The 24,021-nt window shown below is 32.3% G+C and overlaps 1 protein-coding gene across 2 annotated transcripts; it reads right to left on the reverse strand.

The window, feature by feature from the left end:
• LOC113392221 (uncharacterized) lies at positions 1-22,690 on the reverse strand. Of its 2 annotated transcripts, none has more exons than XM_026628521.2 (4): positions 22,106-22,690; positions 9,013-9,165; positions 1,145-1,328; positions 1-763 (listed from the first exon to the last, which is right to left on the reverse strand). In XM_026628521.2, exons 1-4 carry the CDS (start codon positions 22,637-22,639, stop codon positions 483-485), a joined length of 1,152 nt encoding a protein of 383 aa, XP_026484306.2. In that variant the 5' UTR covers positions 22,640-22,690; the 3' UTR covers positions 1-482. The 2 variants fall into 2 exon arrangements, with proteins under 2 accessions (XP_026484306.2, XP_026484317.2); XM_026628532.2 differs by lacking the exon at positions 22,106-22,690 and adding an exon at positions 14,781-15,511.
• Positions 22,691-24,021: the final 1,331 nt, after the last annotated feature.

The following is a 24,021-nucleotide window of genomic DNA, read 5'->3' on the forward strand; positions in this document are numbered from 1 at the left end:
TTTAATTTAACTAACCTAACCTAACAAGAAACAATAGCAAAATAAGAACTTTTAGCTAGCTAACAGTTATTTCATGATATATAAAAAATAATAATGTTATTTAAAATAAAATAAAATAAATATCAAAGTTCATAATAAAGCTATTAGTAAGGAATAGAAAGGTAGCGTTATAAAACCACAACGACTCACTGGCGGAAAAATTACAAGTACATTACTAGCATTATTTGTTTTTAAAAATATGTATGAAGAAAAATATTCTATATAAATATAACTTTTCTTTAAAAATATTTTCATACTTAGTTAAGAATCAATTATGTTTTATTTGTCACTTAAGTGAAGGGTTTTAATACTCATGTTTATATATATATACATAGGTAACATTCTTATTTATAGTACAGGATTGTTAATCGATAAATAAAACATTATGTACAGTGTAGTCAAAAATGCAATTCGGAAAATATCCTTCTGGTAAAGGAGTATTATTAGACTTTCTCCTCTGGAGTTTGTAAAGGTACGCTGGCTTCTTCTATTTTTTTGGTAGCAGAAGTAGGCGCTGCTGTAAGGGACCCTTTTTGTCTCTTCTTGATTCTCTCCTTGTGGAAGAATAACCTTAGGTAGTGGCACGGGAATACGACACAGTCACCTGCGGGCTCCTCAGCGTCGATGTAGACTCCTCTCACTAGGATAGAGTTCGAGCAGTTGAGAAGAATCAACAATGACAGGCTGATGATGTGTGAGCACCAGTTGCTTAGCTTGGGCGTATCTATGGGTAAATGAAAGTGTCATTTATATTAATAATCTTAGTGCTAGTGAGTATGTCTACATTACAGATACTGAGATTAATGTTGTTCTAATTAGACATTCTAATATTATTGTTAAATAGTTATATGCATTATCTTTTCAAATTTTATTGGCAATTAAATTATCTTGATATTCAATGTTGCGAAATATTCAATGTTGGGAAATCCCGAAATTGCGATATCCAAATTATTACTATAATTAAGAAAAATTATCGAAGGAAGAAAAAGGCAAAACTATATTTGTTTATTTACAAAGTTCAATATATAATTGTCACCGTAAACGTTAAAAGTGTATTAATGAATAATTTTAAACGTAAATTTTATCGAAGTGTAAGACTAATCACCTGGGAAGAAATATACATCCATCAGGCCCCAAACGGCTCGCCACACATTAACTGTAGCCAAAAACGACACCAGATGATAAAGATCAGCAACCAGCAACCTAGGCGCGCCTTGTAGTTTACCCACTGCCCATCGCATGGGCACTTGGGTAGCGAACGTCACCACAACTATCGCGTATCCCACCACCTGTTGAAGATTAATAATAACATTAAAAAAATTCAAGGTAAAAGTTTGCCAAAACTGTTGGTTGTTTCTACAATACTATTCAACTGATTGAAGGGTAGATTATTTTTTTTCTAAAGGATAAAATTGGAGTGACGTGTTGTTGATGCGGGCAAAGCCGTAGGTGCAGCTAGTTAGACGATATTTGTTCATCTTATTGATAAAAGAATAAAAACTTCAGTCGGGATATTCAAAATGATTTTGAAAAGCTGACATTCCAATTTCGACTACCACATCAGTCATTTCTTTTTCGACCGTCGTCAATCCTTACTAAAGAAACTTGTCAAAGAATGTATAATGTCTGCTTTGAATTCAACAATATCAATGTTAAAATAAACTAAGTTTAAATCATAAGACATTAAGAAAACAGTCGGTCCCGGAGGAGTTATTTATAAGGTAGTTAGTTTAATAATTGTTGTAATTAAAACCTAATATAGGTTGCAATTACAACAATTATTTTTAAAACTATACTTAATAATGGTTTTATTAGTGGCGTGTTTCCGAATGAAATTTTCGTAAAGTTACTTTAAATCATACTAGTTATTAAATTATAGATCTATCTCTTCACTACCAACTCATAGCAATATTATACTTTATCATTTTTTTATTACAGTTACTACGTTTCGATAATCACAAATTGCTACACAACAAACCATTCGCTTGACAACTAATGTGTTAAGCTAATTCAAAATATTTTTGTGGCCTGGGAAGAGTCGCAAGTTGTTTTAGAGATATTTTGTGACTAATCTAAGAGCTTACATTGTGTTTAACGTGAAACACCCGTCAGGAAGCTACGTCTCTACTGCATTAACGAAACCGCTCAAACAAATGAGTTCAGGAGTTGATATAAATGGTTAGAGATTTCCCATTTCTTTGTGATTGTATATTATCTATTTTCGTATTTATAAACAAAAATCCCGTTTTGTGCTGAATTTTTTTCGCGGGTTCTTCCGACTGTCTGAGATTATTCTTTCCGAAAACGTGGTAGCATTTTGACGGTCATAAGAATGTGTAAATTTTCTTTGTTAAGTTAAGATTTTCAATTTTGATTTTTCAAAATTTTTTACTCGGTTGATGAATGCGTTTAACAGGAGCTTTGCTTACGGTCGACACTAATATTGCACTATATATCGAAATGATTATAATATACCTATGTAAATTTATTAAATCTGAACAAAATAGGTTTTAAGATGGGGTAAAATTTTATTATATATATTATATAATTTTATGAGTTATTTAGATTTTTTTTTACAACATCCACGGGCTCACAGTTGCCCGTGCCTTTTTTTACATTTTATTTTTATAAATTGTGGCGTTATTACATATGCGTTTAACAGGAATGCGTTTGAATTTTTACTGAACATCAGCAGATCTTCGCTGGACTTCGAGTTTGTCGTCTTCTTGGAAGACGTGCCCCACACTGACATTTTTTTTTTTTTTTTTCAGTTTATAATAATATAGAAAATAGTCCATAATAAATAATATATGATAATGTATAATATATAAAAATACTGTATATGGTGATTTTATTTTTTATTTTTTAATCCTAATTACTGCAATCCAGCGGGCCCTGCTCCGTGCTCGATCAGAGAGAGCACAGCCTCGGCGACTCTGATGTCGCGTTTATGTATAGACGACTTAAGGCTGTGCTCTAGGGTGGTCTTTTCTGAAACACCCGCCGCTCGGCCGATGAATCTGCCGATAGCGTCGCTACCATCGTCCGTGTAATAGACACAGGTGTTAGTGTGTCTAGTGATTGCCACAACTGCGTGAGGAACACTTTCGTGTATACGGAGCCTCACATTCTTCGACTGGACTATGATAACGTCGCCGTAGGTCCCTGGGATTCATGGATGGTCATGACGCTTGACCCTTCACCTTTTCCGTATCCCTGGTCCATCAGGAGTTTCTTTTCCTCCTGCGTATGGGCCAGATATAGGGTTTTGGTTTGGTCGGATGGTATGTTGGCGTCAGTGAATCTCTCCATTTTGAGGGAGTGGACGATGGGGCTTGCAGAGTAGATGTTACGGTAGACCTCGCTAATGGCGTATGCGACGTCCAGGGGGTTTCGGTGCGTACAGGATAACTCACGGGTGATGTTTGTTGTCAGGCTTGGTCGGCATTACCTCATTTCGAACAGATTTTCTCTGTCCACCTCGCTAGCTCCGGACAGCTGTGCCGCCATTACTATGGCTCCGAAGTGGTTCATGAGGGCTTCGTCGACCGTAAGACAGTTACATTTTATGGTTTCGTTGAACCCGTTCACTAGCACAGATGCCATAGTTCGTACCCTTGATTTAGCTTTTTCGCCAAATCGGTGTGTAAGTTGTTCTTTCAGGTCTTTGGCGGCTTCGATTGTGGAGGTGACTACCATTTCTCTGTCCTCATCGAAATTCCTGACAATGTGAGTCGTCTTTCCGCATCCTGGTACCCCGTTTATCCATGATATCTGTGGCAGTTCCCAACCCACGAGCGGTGCGTCGACCCCCGGACCTTCTGAGATGGACTTTACCATCGCGAGTATCCTGTCGTCTAGCATTACTCTCGTGCATCTGGCCACTACTACCACTGGGTCTCCTGTTGGTGTGAAGAACCTAGGGAATGCGTCTTTTCGCCCCTCATCTTCAACCAGGCCCACGAATCCTTTTGCAGCGCTCTAAGCAGCCATGTACCGCCCCGACTTTTTCCCTTTGATAACTTGGGATGTGTCGTTGTTGTATATGGCCGTCTCGGCTTCTTCAAGCTCCACCTCTAGCAGCTTTTCGTTACCGCGTCGGTAGGTCTGCATGATTTTTTTGCAGGTGGCTAAGTGGACCTCACGGGTGGCCGTCATAATAGCCCGGATCTCTAGGAAAGCATTCACTGCATGGTCTCGAGGGTTTGACGCTGGTCTCAGCTTTGGTGGTATTACTAATTATTTAGTTTAATATGTTATTCAAACAGTTTAAAAGTAAAATAAAAGTACGTACGAATGGTGTTATCTTTAAATCAAATATATGTCTCGAGGCAACCGACATGCAGCCGCAAAGATTTTTATAACATTATTACATATATAAAACATAAACATCGACGACACTATGAAGCGGCGCCTCGAATAATTCTTTGGTAAACTAATTAAACCCTTATCATTATTTGCTATCCGGCATACGGATGAATACTGAGCAATAATATCTTAAAACTTTAATAGCACTGGCTTAGTGACGATAGTTTAGTAAATAAATATTGTGTAAAGTAAATAAATAAGTGTAAATAAATTTTATTATGTTTTATTTGATGAGCAATGGAAACAACCGGGCAGATATTATTTATAGATTACAAGATATTTAAGTACTGTTGACTAAAATTTAATTAGTTGTTCGTTTCCATCCAATATTTAATTGAAAGAAATAGTCATAACTAAGGCCAGTAATACAAAAAGTTTTTACCTAATTAGCAATGAGGAAACGTAAATTTGCAAAAACTTACAATGTCTCCCATTTAGATTATGGAACAAAAAGTATGTGTTTATGAAATGAAAATAATTAATTATTGTTGACTTCAAATAGTCACATAAAATAATTCATAATATAGCATAACATGATAACATACGTGTGGTTAACTAGGTTAATACACTCTTTGTAATCAGATGGAAATACGTACTGTAATCATTCCGGCACAACGTAGATGGTGCTACGAGAATTGTTTGTTCAGTGATTATACATAGTTTCAGAACGCAATAGGTAAAGTGTTTTTCATTTCATACCGACAAATCTTATAAATATAAGAAATGTGTATTTTTTGGATGGACGACTGGACGTTGATTAAATCACATTATATTTTATCAATGAAAACTATCATGTTTTACGAGTTCAAACTTTTTTTTTAAAGAATTTACCGATTGATATGTTTACTTGTAAAAGATTTAGTAAAAAGAAAGTAAAATTTCTGGGGAACAATCCTACTAAATTATAATGGTAACGATACGTTACCGATTCTGTTCCGATCTCACTTCTACTATTAGAATATAAAAATAAACTTCAGTTTAATGGTAACTGAGGACAAACTCTACTTATTTATATCGAGGATACGATCCAGATTATATTCCGATCCAACTTTGACCGAAGCGCAGCTGATCGCTTGTGTAGAATAGATGCGAGGTTGAACGGCAACGATTACAATTCGAAACGATTGCGAGATACTGTCAATTTGTTTGGAGAAATGAGGCCCAGGTTAAATATTTCATTTGGCGACTATTTACGAGTTAATCAAAAAATATCTTCCATTATATGGCAGTCCAAAAAGATTGAAGTGATCGTTTCAAGTAATCGTATCACTTCAATTTATATAGTAGTAGTATGATTTGGATTTGTTTATAGTATCCATGTGATTTTTTCACTAATTTTGCTGAATCATAATACGTAACTAATAATAATTGTATCGGAAGAATTACCACGGATAAATAATAATATTATCAATAAAATGCAATCACAAATATACAGTTCGTTGAACTTTATAAATAACAAATAATAGTTATTTAGGGTATCTCCACCTTTTGTGCTTGTTTAAAATGAAATCGTTTTAAGTAGATATGTTATTCATGAAAAATAATAATTTCTCCCTATTTAACTGTGTTGACAGTATTTTATAAATAAAAAAAAAAGTATAATTATATATATGTAAAATAAGTATAAATGGTGGAATATGCTCCATACCTTCTCCTCAACGGGAGAGGAGGCCTTAGCCCAGCAGTGGGAAATTTACAGGCTGATTATGTTATGTTATGTTTTTTAAGTATAAATGTCGCCCCGATAAACGTTCTGGGTGGTTGCATTATTTTGCAGATGCTTTCTCGCAGGTGACTTGAAAAAAGAAGTGATAGAAAGTTTTGGATATCAGGCGGAAAACCATTGCAAAATCTAGCCTAGAATGCTTGAAAAATATTCGGAAAAAGAACGAGAAGAACACATCGAAAAAGAAAATTTTAAATTACGCATAAATCTCAATCGGTTATTTATGATATCACATTAAGTCATATTAAGTCTTTGAGATAAGAGGGGAAATTATTCATATAAAGGAGAGTTGCCACTTGCCATCAGATAGACCATTTGTTCGTCATTATTCAATATAAGAATTATAATCTATGTGTATATGTCTATAGAAAAGAACGTTAATTTTATAAATTAATTTAAACTAATTTTATAATTATAAAAAGGAAAATTTATTTTTATGAATGCCGTGCGAAAAATAAACGTCGTTCGTATGTATAATATAAATATCTAGATATATTATCTGTATGTATGCATGTTTGTATCATTTATCTTTGTACCTTATCGATTTGAAATGAGTAATGTTTACGTCATATTGATCCGTCTATAATTTTAAGATATAACTTTACGCTATAATCGATTATATGCTTAAAATAAATAATATTCCAGTGCTGAGTTCTATAATATTTTATTGTATTATCTTTTGTTACGAATCATATAATAACATAATCGTTAAATTGACAAACGTCTCGGAATAATTATATGAAAATTGTTAATAAATTAATAACTCGTTATAATATTCAAATATTTTTCAATCAACAATTCTTTGTACATAATTGATTAGTCTACAAACATTCTTATAATTTTAACGCATAAATATAAATATTTTTTAAAAAGTATAAGTTTCTCAACTACTAGTATATCATCAATTAAATTTGCAATTATGTTTAATACTGTATATATACTTATATATTTTCTTATATACTAATATACTTATATATATATTTATATATTTTCTTTTAGTTGAGATTTTTTAATTCTACGGCGATATATAAGAACAATAAAAATTTTATTTTATTAAGATAACAATGGTTTATTTCATTAAATTCCTAGTAAATTGGACTCGCAAATCTTTAATTCCGTATATTATAGAAAATTATCTTTTATGTCCCATCCATTCTAAAACTGCCAAAACACCAAGTCATAACCTAAGAGTTTTTTTAAAGAAGGTCCGAAGTCCTAAAAGTGAGATCATAAATCTAAAAATAATGTGAGATTATCTCGTTGAGTTCAGAATGCACACTAATAAGGTCTAGTGTATTTACCCTATTAGGCAGGCTTACTAATGAGGCGATGTATTTCTGTCTGACTCGTTTATCCCACTTAGCGTCAATGTCACGGCTTGGTATTGAACGTGATACTAGTCACTATCATTTCACAGCGAGGTTTTTTAACAGTACAGTTTATGTGTCTATAGCTTCCTATCTCATGTAAAATACCTCTTATACTTAGGTATAACCTAATTTAGTCTATCAGAATATTTATCTGACATTTCTTTGGATAACAAGTATAAATGGATACGATACATATTATATTCGATGGATGGGTATTATATTAGTATATAATTTAATTCGTATTTCGTACTAAGTATTATAAACATTGACTACGGGCGTAAATTATTTCAATCTAGTTTTTTAGTAAGATTAAAAATTTTTAGCTGTTTTATTTTATTTCAGATTGAGCGTTGACTGAATATTAATATTTATCTGCATACTTATAAAAAATCATTTATGTAACTCTTTTTAGAAGTAGGAACGTTTGAGTGGCAGATTAAAGTTCACGTAGTTGTGATTTTTTTAAATTAAAATAAAATAATCAAAAACTATATTACGAAATTCTTATATTAAAGAAATTATTTTTTGTAGTTAATGGCAATTTCCTAATTATTAATGCATAGCTTAAAGTATTTTACCAATATATTCGAAATTCGAAGGCAGCTTGTGAGTTACAACGTAGACACACTAAGAAATTTATTTGCAAAGTTTAATATTCCATTGTTTCTAACTTGTTAAGGTAAATAAGATAGTCATAGACTATATTGAAATTAAGAACGTGAAGCGCATTTTCTGCGAGATGACAACTGAGATATTTGATAGTAAAATTTCGAGAAATTGGACGTTAATAAATCGAACTTACAATTGATGGACCTAATTAAAGACAACATGGGGAGATTAAATAATATTCTATTATGCTAAATTTCATAAGCAAAACTGTTTGAGGAATGCTTGTCACTATATTCACTTCATATTCAACCGAAATATTATTAAAATAAACAAGTAAACCGCAGTCATCATTGAAAACACTATTGACCTTATATATTCAAAGTTACAAAGTTATTATCGCGATGGTAGTACATCGGGGAACGGTTGGGAGGAAGATCCAATTGCTGCACGTAAGTGGTCACTGACTCAATGACGACGTATGACCTATATGCGGAAAAATAACATGATCTTAGCATTAGATAATATCTATCGGTGCGAAAGGGAATTACCATGAAAATATTTGTATGCCAAAAACTTTTGCCAATTTATGCCGCTAATAATATTAACTGATAAGCAAAATTATTATTGAACCTATCAGAAATTGTGTCAAGACATTTTGAAGCTAAATTTGATCTGGTTGTTTTTGTGTAAACTCAGAATTTTATATATTTAAAAATGAGTTTAGTTTAACAGCGTTTCTTTTTATTCTAACAATTTACCTATAATAATCTTAATTCTAAGTAGTCATATAAAATTATAATTAATTAAATATATAATGAGTATATAACATTATAATTAATTAAATATATGTATAATTAGTATAATAATGCATCGAAATGTATATAATTGCAAGTTACTTACAAGTGATGTCCAGAAGGACTTGACCTGGTCGTCAGGGTAGAGGAAGATGTCCAGCAGTGCCCAAGAACCTCGCCACACAAAAACTACGAGTGAGCCCACCACCGTCACCGAGAACACGCAGTCCAGAATGTAAAGTGCAGTTTCTCTGCTACTCTGTAACAACAATTGATATATTATTCTATAATTTAAGTCTCGTCTTATTTATTTCAGTATTTTTATTAAATTATCATAAAATAATACACTATTTCAGGAACTATTTAAGTAATTGATAATAAAAAATGAAAAAATAAACTTGTCCGTGATATCAGTGATAAATAAACTTGTTTTGGTCTTAAGATATTTTAATATATATTTATAGAGGGTACCATTAATTCGGAGTAATCGTTATTAAATTTCCATTTTGTATCAATGTGTACTGTAACTGTGTATTTGAGCTAAGGATAATATGAAACAGTTAAACCAGTTACTTGAACTGCCTCTGAGCCTGTGTAACTACAGGCACAAGGTACATAGGTTGGTGGCGCATCGGCGAAGTAAGGGATGGTTGATATTTCTAATAGTGTTCAAGTCTATGGGCGGTGGTGACCACTTAACATCAACAATATCATACTACATCTGATAAATAAATATAAAATAACTAGTTGTAAGAAATGAATACAATTATATTTTGAAACATAAATTATCTTTACTTTTTTAGTTAAGTTTTATCCGGTTCTTCTCAGTAGCATCCGTATTCTTAACGGTGTACATAATAATTAAGGAATTCAATTCAAAGTATATGTAAAAGTGCTTTAAAATAAAAATATTTTGACTTGATTTGATTCGAGTTAAGAATTTCATTTCTTATTTCGTTTTTTAACAAAAGTAAATGTTTTTACTATTTATAAATAATTTTCTGTACTAATTTAAAATTTTAATAAATTTAAACGTGTTTTAACTCATGATTGAGATAACTTATAACGGTTATAACCACGTTATAACCGTAAATCTTAAGCCAATAAATGACATCGTTACCGTCCGGAGCCACTTGAGTAAGGTCACTTTAAAACCTTCTATGTAGATTATTCCAGTATTTCTAACACAACAAAAACATTTGAATCTGTTTCTATTCTGAGAATAGCAGTAGCAGTAGCACCTTGCAGCAGTTTCACATCTAATTTGAGCTTTTTTGTAGTAATGTTGTTCGATTTGCTGCTAAGCCAAATTTTCGGATTATCAGAAAGGAACCTAATTTTATTATTATTATTTTTTAATAAAAAAAAATAAAAAAAGCACACTGCCCAGAAAACTACGAGTATAGCTATACAAGCTATACGAGTATAGAGCCTTGCAGATAATTACATGAGTGTCAATATATTTTTTTTATATATGTCATGTCCAGTGAGAGGAGATGAATTGCGAACACACGGACGCTTTAATTATATATATCAAGAAAATATCTTATAGTCTAGACTATCCGTATTCGAGATACGGTAGGGTAAGACATTATTGAAAAATAAAAGAAAGCCATGGTTTTGGGTTAGCTGGCAATTTTCCAAAACAGCCGTCTTACATTAGCATCTCTGGGCGAATGTTGTTATTATTAATCAATATTTAATTGTTATATAAACGAAAAGGTAGTCCTGTATACGGTGGCACGTGTATAGATAAGTTGTATTGTTCTCTGAGCAATGTTTTTTATTTTTAGTTCATGTTATTAATCATGTTCATCATAAGATGACGATTACTTGATTTCTCAGTTTTGTGTAAATATTGATAACAATATTTACACAAAACTGAGAAATCAAGTAATATAGATATATTAATTTTAAAACGTGCTATAATATATTTAAAAAGAGTATTTTAATATGTTAAAATGTTTAAAAAAAGTGTATATTTTTATTTTTCTTTTGAATTCACATATCAATTGTTTTTTCCCATTAAGTAATGATATAATAAATAATAAAACACCCTAATCAGTAACTATTGATTTGTATTATATCATTCTGAAAGTGCTTATCATTACAGACAGATAACACATAATCTTCGATTTTCGTTTGAACCACAGATAGCGAATACACGAATCTGAAGAGGTGTTGTATTTTCAACAATCTGGCTTATACACAGATAAGCGGAAGCAATATTACAGTGATTGATGTTTATTATATGATTATATTATTTTTATAGTCAAATAATTTTTATACAATTACTCATACAGATAGATTATGTCCTCCGGAATTAATCGCCATTCTCAAGGGAATTTCCCTATAATATGTTTTAAAGTGCACAAGTGTGAGTGCAAATTCAGATGCACTTCCTATTACCTCATTCTCATAATCTGTTGCGATGTCAATTCTGACACCAGCAGAAAAAGCTCAAGCACTAACGACTATACGTGCTTTTCCAAGCACGAGATCGTGACAATTGCCAACTTTCAGTCCAACATTCAAATCTAATAACTTTTTATTGACTTTAATCGGGGTTCATATCTTGGGTTTTAAGGCTGTATAGGCTGATCGTTGGTCTAGTTACCGAGGCAAGCACTGACAAATAAATTAGATGACATATATATATTAATCGAGACTGAGAGATGTCATAAGGTGATGTTAATAAAGTGGATTAATTCAGTATGTTTTTCCTTTGGAAATAAAATATATTCATCTTAATGGGTTATCTTTGTAAATGACGTCATATCCTTTTCAAAAATATATGTTACAGTTATTTTAAAATACGTTACATTTCTTATTCCAACTATAATTATCGACGTTTTGATTTATATCTTGTATTAAAATTATAAATATGTTGTTTTTATCTATGATAAGGAGATGTACGATGTGATTTCAGGACAAATTAATAATCAATACTGTTAAAAATCAAACATTTTTGCGGGTATATTTTTACTAAGGGTGCCAATTGATTTGATGTAAATTCTTCGGCAACAAAATTAGATTGCCAAATTTTTAATCCTTTCAATAATGTAGAAGGATCAAAATATTTAAATCACCACCAATAAAGCACCATTTATAAGTAGAACAAATATATTTAGAAGATTCGAATATAAAAACAAAACTATTTTCTACAAAATTATACCAGACCTAACCACTATCTATTTAAGTCACAATAACAAAATATTCCTGGATATTTATAATGACTGATTATGATATTTCTTGTAGTAAATCGTGATTTAATAAAAGTGGCGGAAAAGATTACGTTTCGAATTTGGCGTGGCGATTAATATAATCGTAGGTAATTTCCCGACCCTTATCAGTAAATCCATGTATTGATATACATATAATTGCAAAGGTCATCATGTGCTCTTATTTGTCAAACAATCTGGATTTAGACAAAGCATTGGAAACATTCGAATATTATCAAAACAACTAGATAATGAACTACAATATCAAAGACAGACAGACAGTAACATTCCTGTGAAAGAAGTAGTATATTAAGAGGTACACGTTTGACTTTGACTTTGTTTGATTGGGTTTTACCGAACAAATTTGCCGCGCGGAAATCTTAGACTTATTAGTATTGTGGTACGTAATATTCCTATGTAAATAAAAATATCTTGTGACTGATTATAAAAAAGCTTATAATATAAAAAAACAGGAGGTTTTATAGATATTTGTTTGTTATTTTTTTGGAGAAATTTGATATTAACCTTTTTTAATTTTTCCTGTAACACGTACCGAAAAATAAAAAAATCAATATAAATCAAATGTAACTATTTACCGACGCTTTAAGCTGATTCTATTAAACTTCATCAAAATTATAAATTAATTTTTAGTTTTATATTTTATAATATTTTTGTCTCGAAAAATGACTCAAATGTAATTTTTTTTTACCGCAAAGCAAAATGGAATCATTGTATGCGATAGTTTTCAACTTATACAGAAAGCCTTATTGAACATATATTATTATAACCTATAATGCACACACAAATACGATTATTAAATTGGCTCAAAAAATACCTTACAGATAAATAATAATAAACGAGGCAGCTTATTTTAGTATTTGAAAGATTCTTTATCTACCGGTCATTAACGACTGATAAAAAAATTGTCTAGCTAAATAATTTGTAATAATGTAATGTTATGCGCACTTATACTTAACATTATATTATGCGCACTCTGTACATCTTCATTACACGATCAAAAAATGTGCAATGTGCAATATTTTAAAAGATAAAAAGTTTTTTTTTATAGTGTAATTAAATTTTTTTTTATAATTATTGTCCTTGATAATTTTCAGTAATTAAATCGGTAAATTAACTTTGATTACGGTAATACTTACATTTCGTAATTTGAAATCTTTCTTCAGCATTAAAAGCTAAATAATAATATATACATATTGATGTTACATACAGGCCTATCGCCCATTGCCGGCTTGACGTTGATTTCTGGGACACCTATATAATGATTTTATAAACTTTTTTTTGAGACAAAAGTATATAGAAATTTATAACGCCTACCGTATCCATGGAATGTAGTTTGTATACGTTAAACACATAAGCTCACAATTGAGATTTTTTTTTATGAATCAATCGATATTATTTTTTCTAATACAGCATTTCGTTTTTTCGAAATACGATTAGATAAATCGATGTATTTATTGTTTTTTTAAGTATACCTTTCTAATTACAAGAAACAAGAATAAAAACTTATACCTAGAAATATGAAGTAGTGTAAGTACTGTATTCCAGTACTTGTATCACGCACTACTGTAACAAACAGAAATTTAGTTTTGACTAGTAACTTGTGCTTGTTGTGAATATATTGCTTTATCAAACTACCTACTTGTTTTGATAATTTGAGGTTTATTTATGAATAACTAACCACTAAGTTCTTTGCAGTAAATACATAAGAAGCAAGTTTTATTGTTAATTTTTGTTTGCATCGCGATCGTTTGTTCTAGAGTTTATTTGTAATGTACGCCGCATTGTACGTACTTTGGTTTATCGTTGATAATAATATTTATTGTTGACGTGTTGCTTTAACTAACACGTACAAACTTGAAATTTGGCAGGTAGAATTCCTATAGGGTGTGTAGCAGCTAAGAACGGGTTTTACGAAATCGATCGTTTGTTCTAGAGTTTATTTGTAATGTACGCCGCATTGTACGTACTTTGGTTTATTGTTGATAATAATATTTATTGTTGACGTGTTGTTTTAACTAACACGTACAAACTTGAAATTTGGCAGGTAGATTTCCTATAGGGTGTGTAGCAGCTAAGAACGGGTTTTACGAAACTCCATCCCTAAGGTAACGCTATTTTCACGCGGGTAAAGCCGCAATACTAGCTGAGTATTCTTATATAGTTTAAAATTATGTCCTGCTTTATGCGCTGTAAAGAGTTTTGTCAGAAACAAAACTAGGTGAAGAAATAGTTATTTTATAAATAAGTAGTTATACTTAAATATATTAATAGATTAATAATTAAATTTGTCAACTCATCCAATTTCTTCTACTTGCGTCACAGATCTCCTGTTTACAATATTACACAACATTATGAAAACTTGTTTAGTAATTAATTAAAAAAAGAGTATTATTATAAAATAAATACAAATTTCTTCTTTATTATAGTCAATTTGTATTGGTTTTTTATATTTTTTCGATGATAAAGCCTTCTCCTTGAGAGAAGCTGATGCATTTGGCCAACAGTGAAACATTTAACAGGCTGTTGTTATAAAATAATACAATTTCGACAATTAGTATAATTATTTTTTTATATCATGATTAAATATTGTTAAATGATGATAAAAAATGAATAAAATAAGTTTCAAACATACCGTTCTATAAAATGTTGGAGATTCAAAATAATCTTCGTCTGAATCCACCGTCAAAGATAAAGGCGCAGAGTCGAGATTTCTCAGACTTCTCATTAACCCTATACACAATGTGGCCACTATTGTTGATATTAACACTCCCACCGTGTCTTGGATAAAGATCTCATGAAGATTCCACACTCCTCTGCAAGCGGTAACATTCACTACTCCAGCGAATATCGTATATAATCTTGAAAAGAAAAAATATTTAATTCTTCCTAGATCAGGTGTTAAAATTTTGTTCAATGGAGCTTGCAGGGCACAAAGCGTCAGGCCGAACATGATGCCGAAAGCGGCAGAGCAAGCGGCACTCAATAGACTATCTTCAGGGTATATATAGATATCAACCAGTACCCATGTCGCCTTCCAATATATTATAACGAGGGGTCCAGCGACGAGTATTGTAAACAGGATATCGACAATCTCCAAGATAGCTTCGGCTCTGGGCTCAGTGAGCGACTGCATATCAATGATGCTGTTTTCTAGCATTTTTGCGCGGGGACAATTGTCTGTCACAAAATTGTCGCTGTTTTTACGTTTAGTGGAGTATTATTTCTGGCAGTATCGCTTTTAAGTATTTTATAGCTTCTAGGTGTGGTCGATGTCAGGGAATGTGTGTTAATTCCCCGAGAGTCAAGCGTGCACCAAATTTCATTTTCCTATTATTATATTCAAGGACGAAGTGGTAAATGAATTCCATAAATATACACAGCTGAGATTATTGTTTCATACCTTTATGAGATATATTTTTCGTTTTCTTTTTTGTGACTAGCGAAAATAATTCTTTAACAAATTATAATTTTCTCACTGTGAGGTATTAGTTACTGGTCTGCTTTTGGCGTTGTGTGAAACGATACTGAAAAAATTGCAGAAAAACTGATTGTAAAGGAATTTTGTTATCTGATCCCCACCAAAATCAAATCAATGATTTATAGCATTAATTTGATGTAGCGCATCTTTGATCAAAATAAGAGCGGGCGATATCTGTTATCAAACGCAATAAACTAGTTGTCTATTATATTTAAAAAATACGATATTTGACGGAATGGAATTTCAAAAACTTTTGTATTACAAAATCTGTATTAATAGTAAATAAATTAATCCAATTGTGTTCCTGTCATAATGTTAATAAGAATTATATATTTTTCACGGTTTTTATTTAGGAGATATAATTACAATTATGGATCGTAATTATGATTTTTACATTAGTTAAAGTACCTACTTTGTGTTCAATTAAGATGATTTTTGTCCTTATTATTAATTTAAATTAAATGAATAATAATAATATTCTAAAAGAAACATGAACTAAGTTATTATTTTATTCGAAAATTTCTTCATTTATTAAAATAATTTGCATGACTATATAATATATCTATCGATCTATCTGTAAACATGAACCATATATTATTTTTTAGTTAAGATATATTACTTAGCGATTAGTTACTTATAGTTAAATTTGTTCGCAATACAGCTAATATATACATTCATATTCGTATTTTATGACAAAAGAAATATTAAATGAAAAGTGTCAATGCGGTCATTTTTTTATCGGGAAACTTTTCTCAGATAAAGTACTTATGTACTAATTATCTATTTGCGACATTGCAGTACAACCCCAGTCCACGGGTGACTGAAACCACGGTTAATCCGAATAAAGTATCACGACTTTTTATTAACAAATACTACATAATACACGTAACATATAAAGCTCTCTCGTTTTTTTTAGATATAATTAGTTAATTTAGTTTGTTTTTGCCTTCTTCGTTGGTTCTTTTCTATAATATGACTCATTTTATTAGTCAGTAAGCAGTCGGTTGGACTGTGGCTTGCTCACCGTTCGAATTTATGGGAGGCGCAGAAGCGCACTGTTAAGCCGCTCTCTGGATAACCCGACCCTGGTTAAACGGGATTATATTGTCATGTCATTATATACATATGTCAAAGTTCTATGTATGCCAGTATTGGATGCGACAATAGACCAAGGAATGAGGATCGAATGGGTACATACACTTCGTTAAGCCGCTATTTCTACTATAGATATTTTGAATATGGGATTTCTTTATAATTATACAATTCCATATAAAGACGAAATATTTTTTTTTATAGATATAAAATATATCTTTGCATTTTTCCAAATTTTTGTATTTCAGGATATTTAGTGGAAATTTATAATAGGTATTAGTATTATTTATAATAATATAATTGGATCGATATATTATATTTATTATAGTTAAATAAAGGCGGATATATAAATATATATTTAAATGTCACCTAGCCATAATAACTATAAAATAAATATATAAATGAATAATTTTAAGCCTAAAGTGAAGCCATTTAATAATAATTTAAACATAGATACGTTTTATTGTTAGTAATTAAACATAAACTAATGGGTCGCCCGCAAAAATTCGCGTTTATTCAACAGAGGATTTTAAAGGGTTTTAAAACCTATGAGAGATTTTGTTTTGATTTCATTTCATTGTAAACTACAAGTATATGTATATATATAGATTGTGCAAATGTAGATGACATTTAGCGTCAAATTTATGAAACATTATTTAACTAAATTTTTAACGTCGAATAGTTCAGTTAGAATTGGAATTTGTCGATACCAATTAAATTTAATTTTGTTTAGAATAAACTTCCACAATTTACAACTATAACATTGTAAGTTGAAAAATATATATTTTTTTTTTAATAAATGGTTAATGCAATGAACTGTGGGCATTGTTCCTATTGTAACATCATCGTGTTTCTGGTGAATGGATTCTGGTGAATCTTTAATGACACCATGCTGCGAGTTGTTATCAATCAGTATCTTAAGTGATTTTTCAGAACGGACTCGAGACATTGCAATGTATAGTTGACCATTTGAAAAGAGGTGGCTCGATAAAATAAAGGCCGACTTTGTCCAAATTTTGTTCTTAGCTCTTGTTAATCGACGTTGCAAATGCCAACTTGGCTGGGACTTGGTAACGCTTCACAAGGAAAGAGAACGTTGTGTTTGAAAGTGTGAGATAGATGCGGAGCAATAACACTTGTTCGCCTTTAGCTGAGCCAGTACTTCAAGAATACTTCAAGAACAAGACGGTTATCTCTCATCCAGACAACTTGCAATCGGGTCCGTCAATCAGGCATCACGATCAAGTTGCGAAGCAGTATGGCAATTGAACCAATTTTTCAATCGTAAGTTCTGAGATGGAAGTCCTGAGTTGGAAGTCCTATGGAAGACTGTGAAATGGAATCCTATGGAACCTGACGAAAATCAGCTTCAATTAAGACGACTTTGCCACCAAATGGCACATGATTAGCGACGGTGATAAAACGCAGTAATCGATCAACTGCCATTAGAGAGGCTGCTGATGCCATTGGCGCTTCGTCCCATATGATCAGCTTATATGCCCTGAACATGTTACCAACGACACTGGTATATGTAATGCCAGACTATGACTCATCAGTCAAGTTCAATGGAAAACAGAATCGGTTGTGAACTGTGTGGCCACAAGGAATAAACAAGCGATACCAGTCCACACAACAGCCAGACACGTATCACCCGATCCTGTAAGAAGATTGATGAGTCATTATTACACAAAGGATTTTCCAGAACCTCCGGGACCGTCATAAAATATGCGCTTGGGTGGCTGTTTGATTGCATTTCAATTGTCAGCAGACTTTCATCGATTATTGCTTGTTCCTGTAGAGTTTCGACAGCGTTTATGGCTTTTCTCTGTATCAGTGCAGCTTGTCTTATCAGCTTGTCAATATTAACAGAAAGAAGAGGAGATGTGACTGCGGGCAGTCCCATTAACCATTCCCATTTCTATGAAACTACTGAAAGAATTCTTCTTTTTTTTCATATTAAATTTTTAACGTCTGCAGTGAAAAAACAATACCTACATACTTGTTTCGCGATAAACGTGTTTATCTCGAAAACAGTAAGTATTTTCTCAAACTCTCGTTGTGTTAAAACACCTTCACCACTGATCACACATTATTTAAAGTTATTAAATATTTTTATTAAAACACGACAAAGAACAACGGATGTCGTAGTAGGTTCGCACTTTTCATTTGTTTTTTTTTATACAGCTGTTCTCAAACCAGTCAGTAACTTACTTCCACTCCGTATAATTAGTTCTTTGTTAAATTCGGGTAACGCGTTTTTCCAGCGAGAAAAAAAAAGGTGGCCTGGGCCAGATATTGGTAAGGGCTCACTAACCATTCAAAACGGAACACATCAATACTTTGTATTGTATCTGTTTGGCAATAGAATATAATATAATATAAGTGGTGATAATCGACCCTGCCAATGAAGTAAAATATACATATAGTCTATTCCAACCACATGAGGACAAAAGTCAAATTAGCAATCTTTGAAATTGAATTGAAACTTTATAATTGGTTTAGATTTTTATTAAACCTGATATTCAATATGGTGTTTTAAACGTCGACGAAACTGTTATCGGAACTTTTAAAGTATAATTTAAGTAGATATTAATAGTTTAGTGGAACAGTGTTGTATTATAAATAAATATATATTAGTCAATAAGTGTTAGTAGTGCACAATACAGTTAAACTATTAGTAGATAGCGTGGCATACGTAAATCTAAGATTTGTTTATCTTTATTCCTTTTTCGATTGGAATAGACCTTACATACAAGTATATAGATTTAAAAGCAAAGTTCTACAAAAGTTCTGTCATACCAATGGGCGAACAAAGATAATAATGTTAGCGTTCACAAAGTTATTATGTTTCCTAGATAAAATAAAATCACGACTTGCTACCGGGTTTGCGTGCGTATGATCTTTTTTAATTCTGTGTGTTTATTCTGCTGATAAAGTTGATATGTTATTGTGTTTATATGAAAACATGACATTTCCAGATTAATATTTTAAGAGATAATCTAATCTTGACATAAAACATAAATAAATCTAGGCGTAATCATAGTTTAAGATAATTGATGATCAGTTCAATATTATAATTTATATCAAAATAAAATCAAGATAAGTATTTTATAAAAATGCATGGAATTAGCAATTACATCATGTCGTGCATTAAAAAAAAAAATCTGATTTATATAGAATCGTTGTGCATTACATTGCTTTTAACATTTTAGTATGGTAGAAGAATGTTGGTACTGAGTTTCTTTTATCTCGTTATTGTACCGTCGTATCGAAAATACATAAGTTGTTATTATTAATTATCAAAATATTTTAATTTGAATTACGTTTCACTAATAAATTTTGGTAATCATATTTTAGTCAGCACTGTAACTCTCCATTTTTCACATTACGGATCACTTTCATAAAAAAAAATGTATATTAATAATATACATTTTTATTAATAGTAAAAATTACTAAAAAACGACACTTCCATAGCGCTATCGATTAAAGCGAGGACTGACATAGCGACAGAGCGATGTACAATCATAATAAAACTTATAGAAATCCTTGCATTTATTATTATTATCATATTGTAATTACTATAAATAGCGAACTCTTACTACCTTGCAAATAAATTCTATCTAGATCTGATTGAGTTTTTGAGTTCGAATCTGTTGTTTGCTTGAAGCAATCAAGTATAAGCTCGTTTACTTCCTGCTGCTGAATCATCGTTTCCTCTGATGGAGAGTTTAGTTTACAAATGGCAAAATTACAACCGAAACATGAAGGCGTCCTGACAACATTTTCCTTCTTTTTCTCCGTAATTATAAATAAGTTAATACGCGACATTCTTATCATTTCTTGTCGAAACGATGGTACAGTAGTAATATTGACGATCCAAAATTTGGCGGCACGGTAGTGCCCCCGCCAAGACGAGTCAAGGGAAGCGCAAGGGCACTACCTCCATTTTCCCGAAGCGCTTCGTCGTTTTTTTTAATCTTTAACTTGGGATTGGATTATATCAGATAAACAAAACTCTTGGGCTTGGCCGTTTCGTTACTTACTACGGCTATGTGAATGTAGCGAAATGGCCAAGCCACATATTTCGACTATAGTTAGGGCGTGTAGAGTTAAAAGCTTATCTTTACATGAGATCTTGTCAGATCTACATATAACTCGCACGACAGTGCGAAGGAATGGTTAATATTTCTTACAGCGCCATTGTCTATGGGCGATGGTGACCACTTACCTTAAGTAGACTATTTGCTCATCCGATCTGACCATCAAAACTTGCGTTAAGCCTATAATAACTGTGAAAAGCTTACTGAAAAGTGGTATTGTAATCTAAAAATAAAACAGTACTGTAAAAATAATTGAATCGTAATTTTATCACCTAAGTATATTATATATATTATTAGTTAATTATAAAAAAATATAATCATATCTCTACATATAATTCAGTTGTAATAGTTATGTATATAGCTTTAAGAATTTAATCTGTCAATTTTTCAATTTGTGCATGTTTCAAGCGAAAGTTAGAAGATAAGTGGAGACGAAATGAGCCGTAAAGTGTCGTTGTATTCATGGCTGGAACCCAGAAATATAGAACGGGAACTTGAGCAAACTATCCGTCAGTAGTACTTTAGAACTAAAAAAACTTGAATAATCGTTATGTTCTTCGCTTGATAAGTTTTGATCATTCTAAGGGAGACTCGCCACCGGCAAATTCATTTTATAGTGCGCGAGTGTGGTCTCATTATTTGTTAAGATGGTAATCCGACCCCACCGGAGACAGATAGGTAAGAGTGTTTTTCGTGACACAGGCGTATACGCACTGTCAACTTCGAAACTCCGGGGTGCTACCGAGAAATCCGTGTCATCTGCATTATATTACTTAAGATTTCTTGAAAATCGAATTTAGTCATCATTCATCAATCATAATTGTACTTATTAAATACAAAAATCGGCACATGTACTCACACGCCATAGAACGTGGAGATTTAATTGGATTTGTTAAAATATAAATAACGGGGCCGTATTACAATTAATTTTAATATAAATATTATAACCGATAATACTGGTTAATATGTTTTAGGTATCGTAGTTTATTTGATATTCAGTACAGTCTGACTGACATCGTATTTCAACTCGTACGTTTTTTATAATTTAAGCTTTATATAATCGTGTGATATCTCTTATCAAAGCTTTTGCTTAGTTACAAACCATGTGCAAAAATTTCATGGGTTTGGTTTGATATGAGAAAGATTTTGTCTCATTTTGTCAACCGAAATAAACTAATTATTATTTTCATATAATTTTAATTTACAATCTCATTAAATAAATGAAGGGAAGAGAATGAAGGGTAGGATACCACTAAAACTAATATTTATTATAATAGATATACAAACCGTCCTGAACATAGTCGGTATGTCAAAATAATCTTGGGGAGAATCAACCGCGACGGCGAAGGGCGCCGCGCATATGTTCCTTAAGGTTCTTAACGCCGCAAGTGACAGCGTAGCGGCCACCGTCGTTGACAACAGAGTCCTCGCGCTATCTCCGGTACACTCATTCAGGAGATTCCAAACGCCCCTCCAACCACCAACACACGCGATACCCGCCACACATGTGTAAATCCGCGACAGGACATAATAAGTCAATCTGCTCCTATCGGGCCGTAAGTACTTGCCCAACTGCGCTTGGAACACGCAGAAAAGCAAATCTAAGCACAGACCGAATCCGGCGCACACCGCCGCGCTACTTACGGGATCCTCTGTCAAAACATACAAATCCATGAGGGACCATGTCGACTTCCAGTAGGTAACGACGGCGGGTGCTACGACTACACTTGCGAAGAGTACGTCTGCGAACTCTAAGAGTGCGGTGTGCGCACGCGAACCACTCGTGAGAGTGTCGGCGAGCCCGGCAGTGCTTCCACGCATGTCTGAATTACGAGTGCGCACAGCCACGGGTTTAGTACGACTACAGATTACTTGTATATAATTGCATTATCATCGCGTCCCGCGCTCTGACGTATTGTTTGCTGGGACGTCTCCCAGTCGATTCCACACGACTTTCTCTGTATTTGTTTGTATTTCTACTTAAGATAGCGAGATAATATTGTTAGTATAGTTGCTATTTGTCCAAAGGAAATGATTTAGAGTTCTGATTACTGCGCAAATGACAATTCCAGATTCTGCCTCATTCGTGTACAATAAATATAAATTGATTATAATATAAGAACATTTAACATTCATTAGTGCTAAAAAGTTAGTGAAATTAGAAATTTATTGTAACCCTTGTATAATTTTCAGTTTTTCGAACGACCTCTGATACATTTCTTGGTACGCGTAAAAGCCATCACAAAAAGATTTTCCTAGAATATATTATGTGTACATTATTATAAAAAATACGATTTTCATGTAACTTTATGATATTCACATTTCGGGCGCGTGTTGCGCTTAATAAGGGGCTTACCGTTGCAACAGGTATGTACTGAGTTTTATATTTAATTTTATAGCGGGATCCTTCTAAGACTGCCATCTTGAATGCGCAACGATAACCGCATTATGATATATTAAAATCAGTATAATATACCTCAGTCCTATTTAAAACATAACGCCACCTAAATGTCATTATTGTTATTAGATTTAAAAATAATAATAAATTTAAGTTCTCTAGGCATTTAGAAATATTGCTACTTATGGTTTGCTTGTTATACGACTTATCGAATTTGCCAAACATCTATACAGTCTCGGGTATTGTTCTTTAAAGGAGATATGGTCAATGTATTGCGCCATTACTGATAATCCACATAGACTCTTACGCTGGCGTGAAGTTAAATATCTTTGAATTGATCGATTAATTTAGTTTAACGAGACTTCCCTTTAACCAATGTGATCCCGTAAACATCCTGCTTTGTAGTCCTGACTTTGAAGTAGTAAAGTAGTCATAAATTAATAATGTCTCAGTTCTAATGTAACTATAGTGGTAAATCGGTTGACCCTCACACTAATGTGCGTAATATACGCTGACAAATCATGTCTCAAATATCCACTTCCTCGCTGGCCGATGCTCGAACTTTTTCCTTGACCCTGGCAAATATTCATAAGTACTTAGATTATAATATGTGCTATAAGGGTGGGCACATTTATATTGATATAATAAAGCCAAAGAGTTTGTTTTTATGTTTGAATGAGCTAATTTTTAGTTGAATTTAAAAAATAAGGGAGGGACGGGCAGTCGGAACGCATGGGCAATTTTCAATTACAGAAAGAAGCCGTTAAAATTTTATAAAATTGGTTTTCGACGGGAAATTCCTACA

The sequence above is a fragment of the Vanessa tameamea genome, chromosome 10 (genome assembly GCF_037043105.1).
Source record: "Vanessa tameamea isolate UH-Manoa-2023 chromosome 10, ilVanTame1 primary haplotype, whole genome shotgun sequence".
NCBI classification, from domain to species: Eukaryota; Metazoa; Arthropoda; class Insecta; order Lepidoptera; family Nymphalidae; genus Vanessa; species Vanessa tameamea.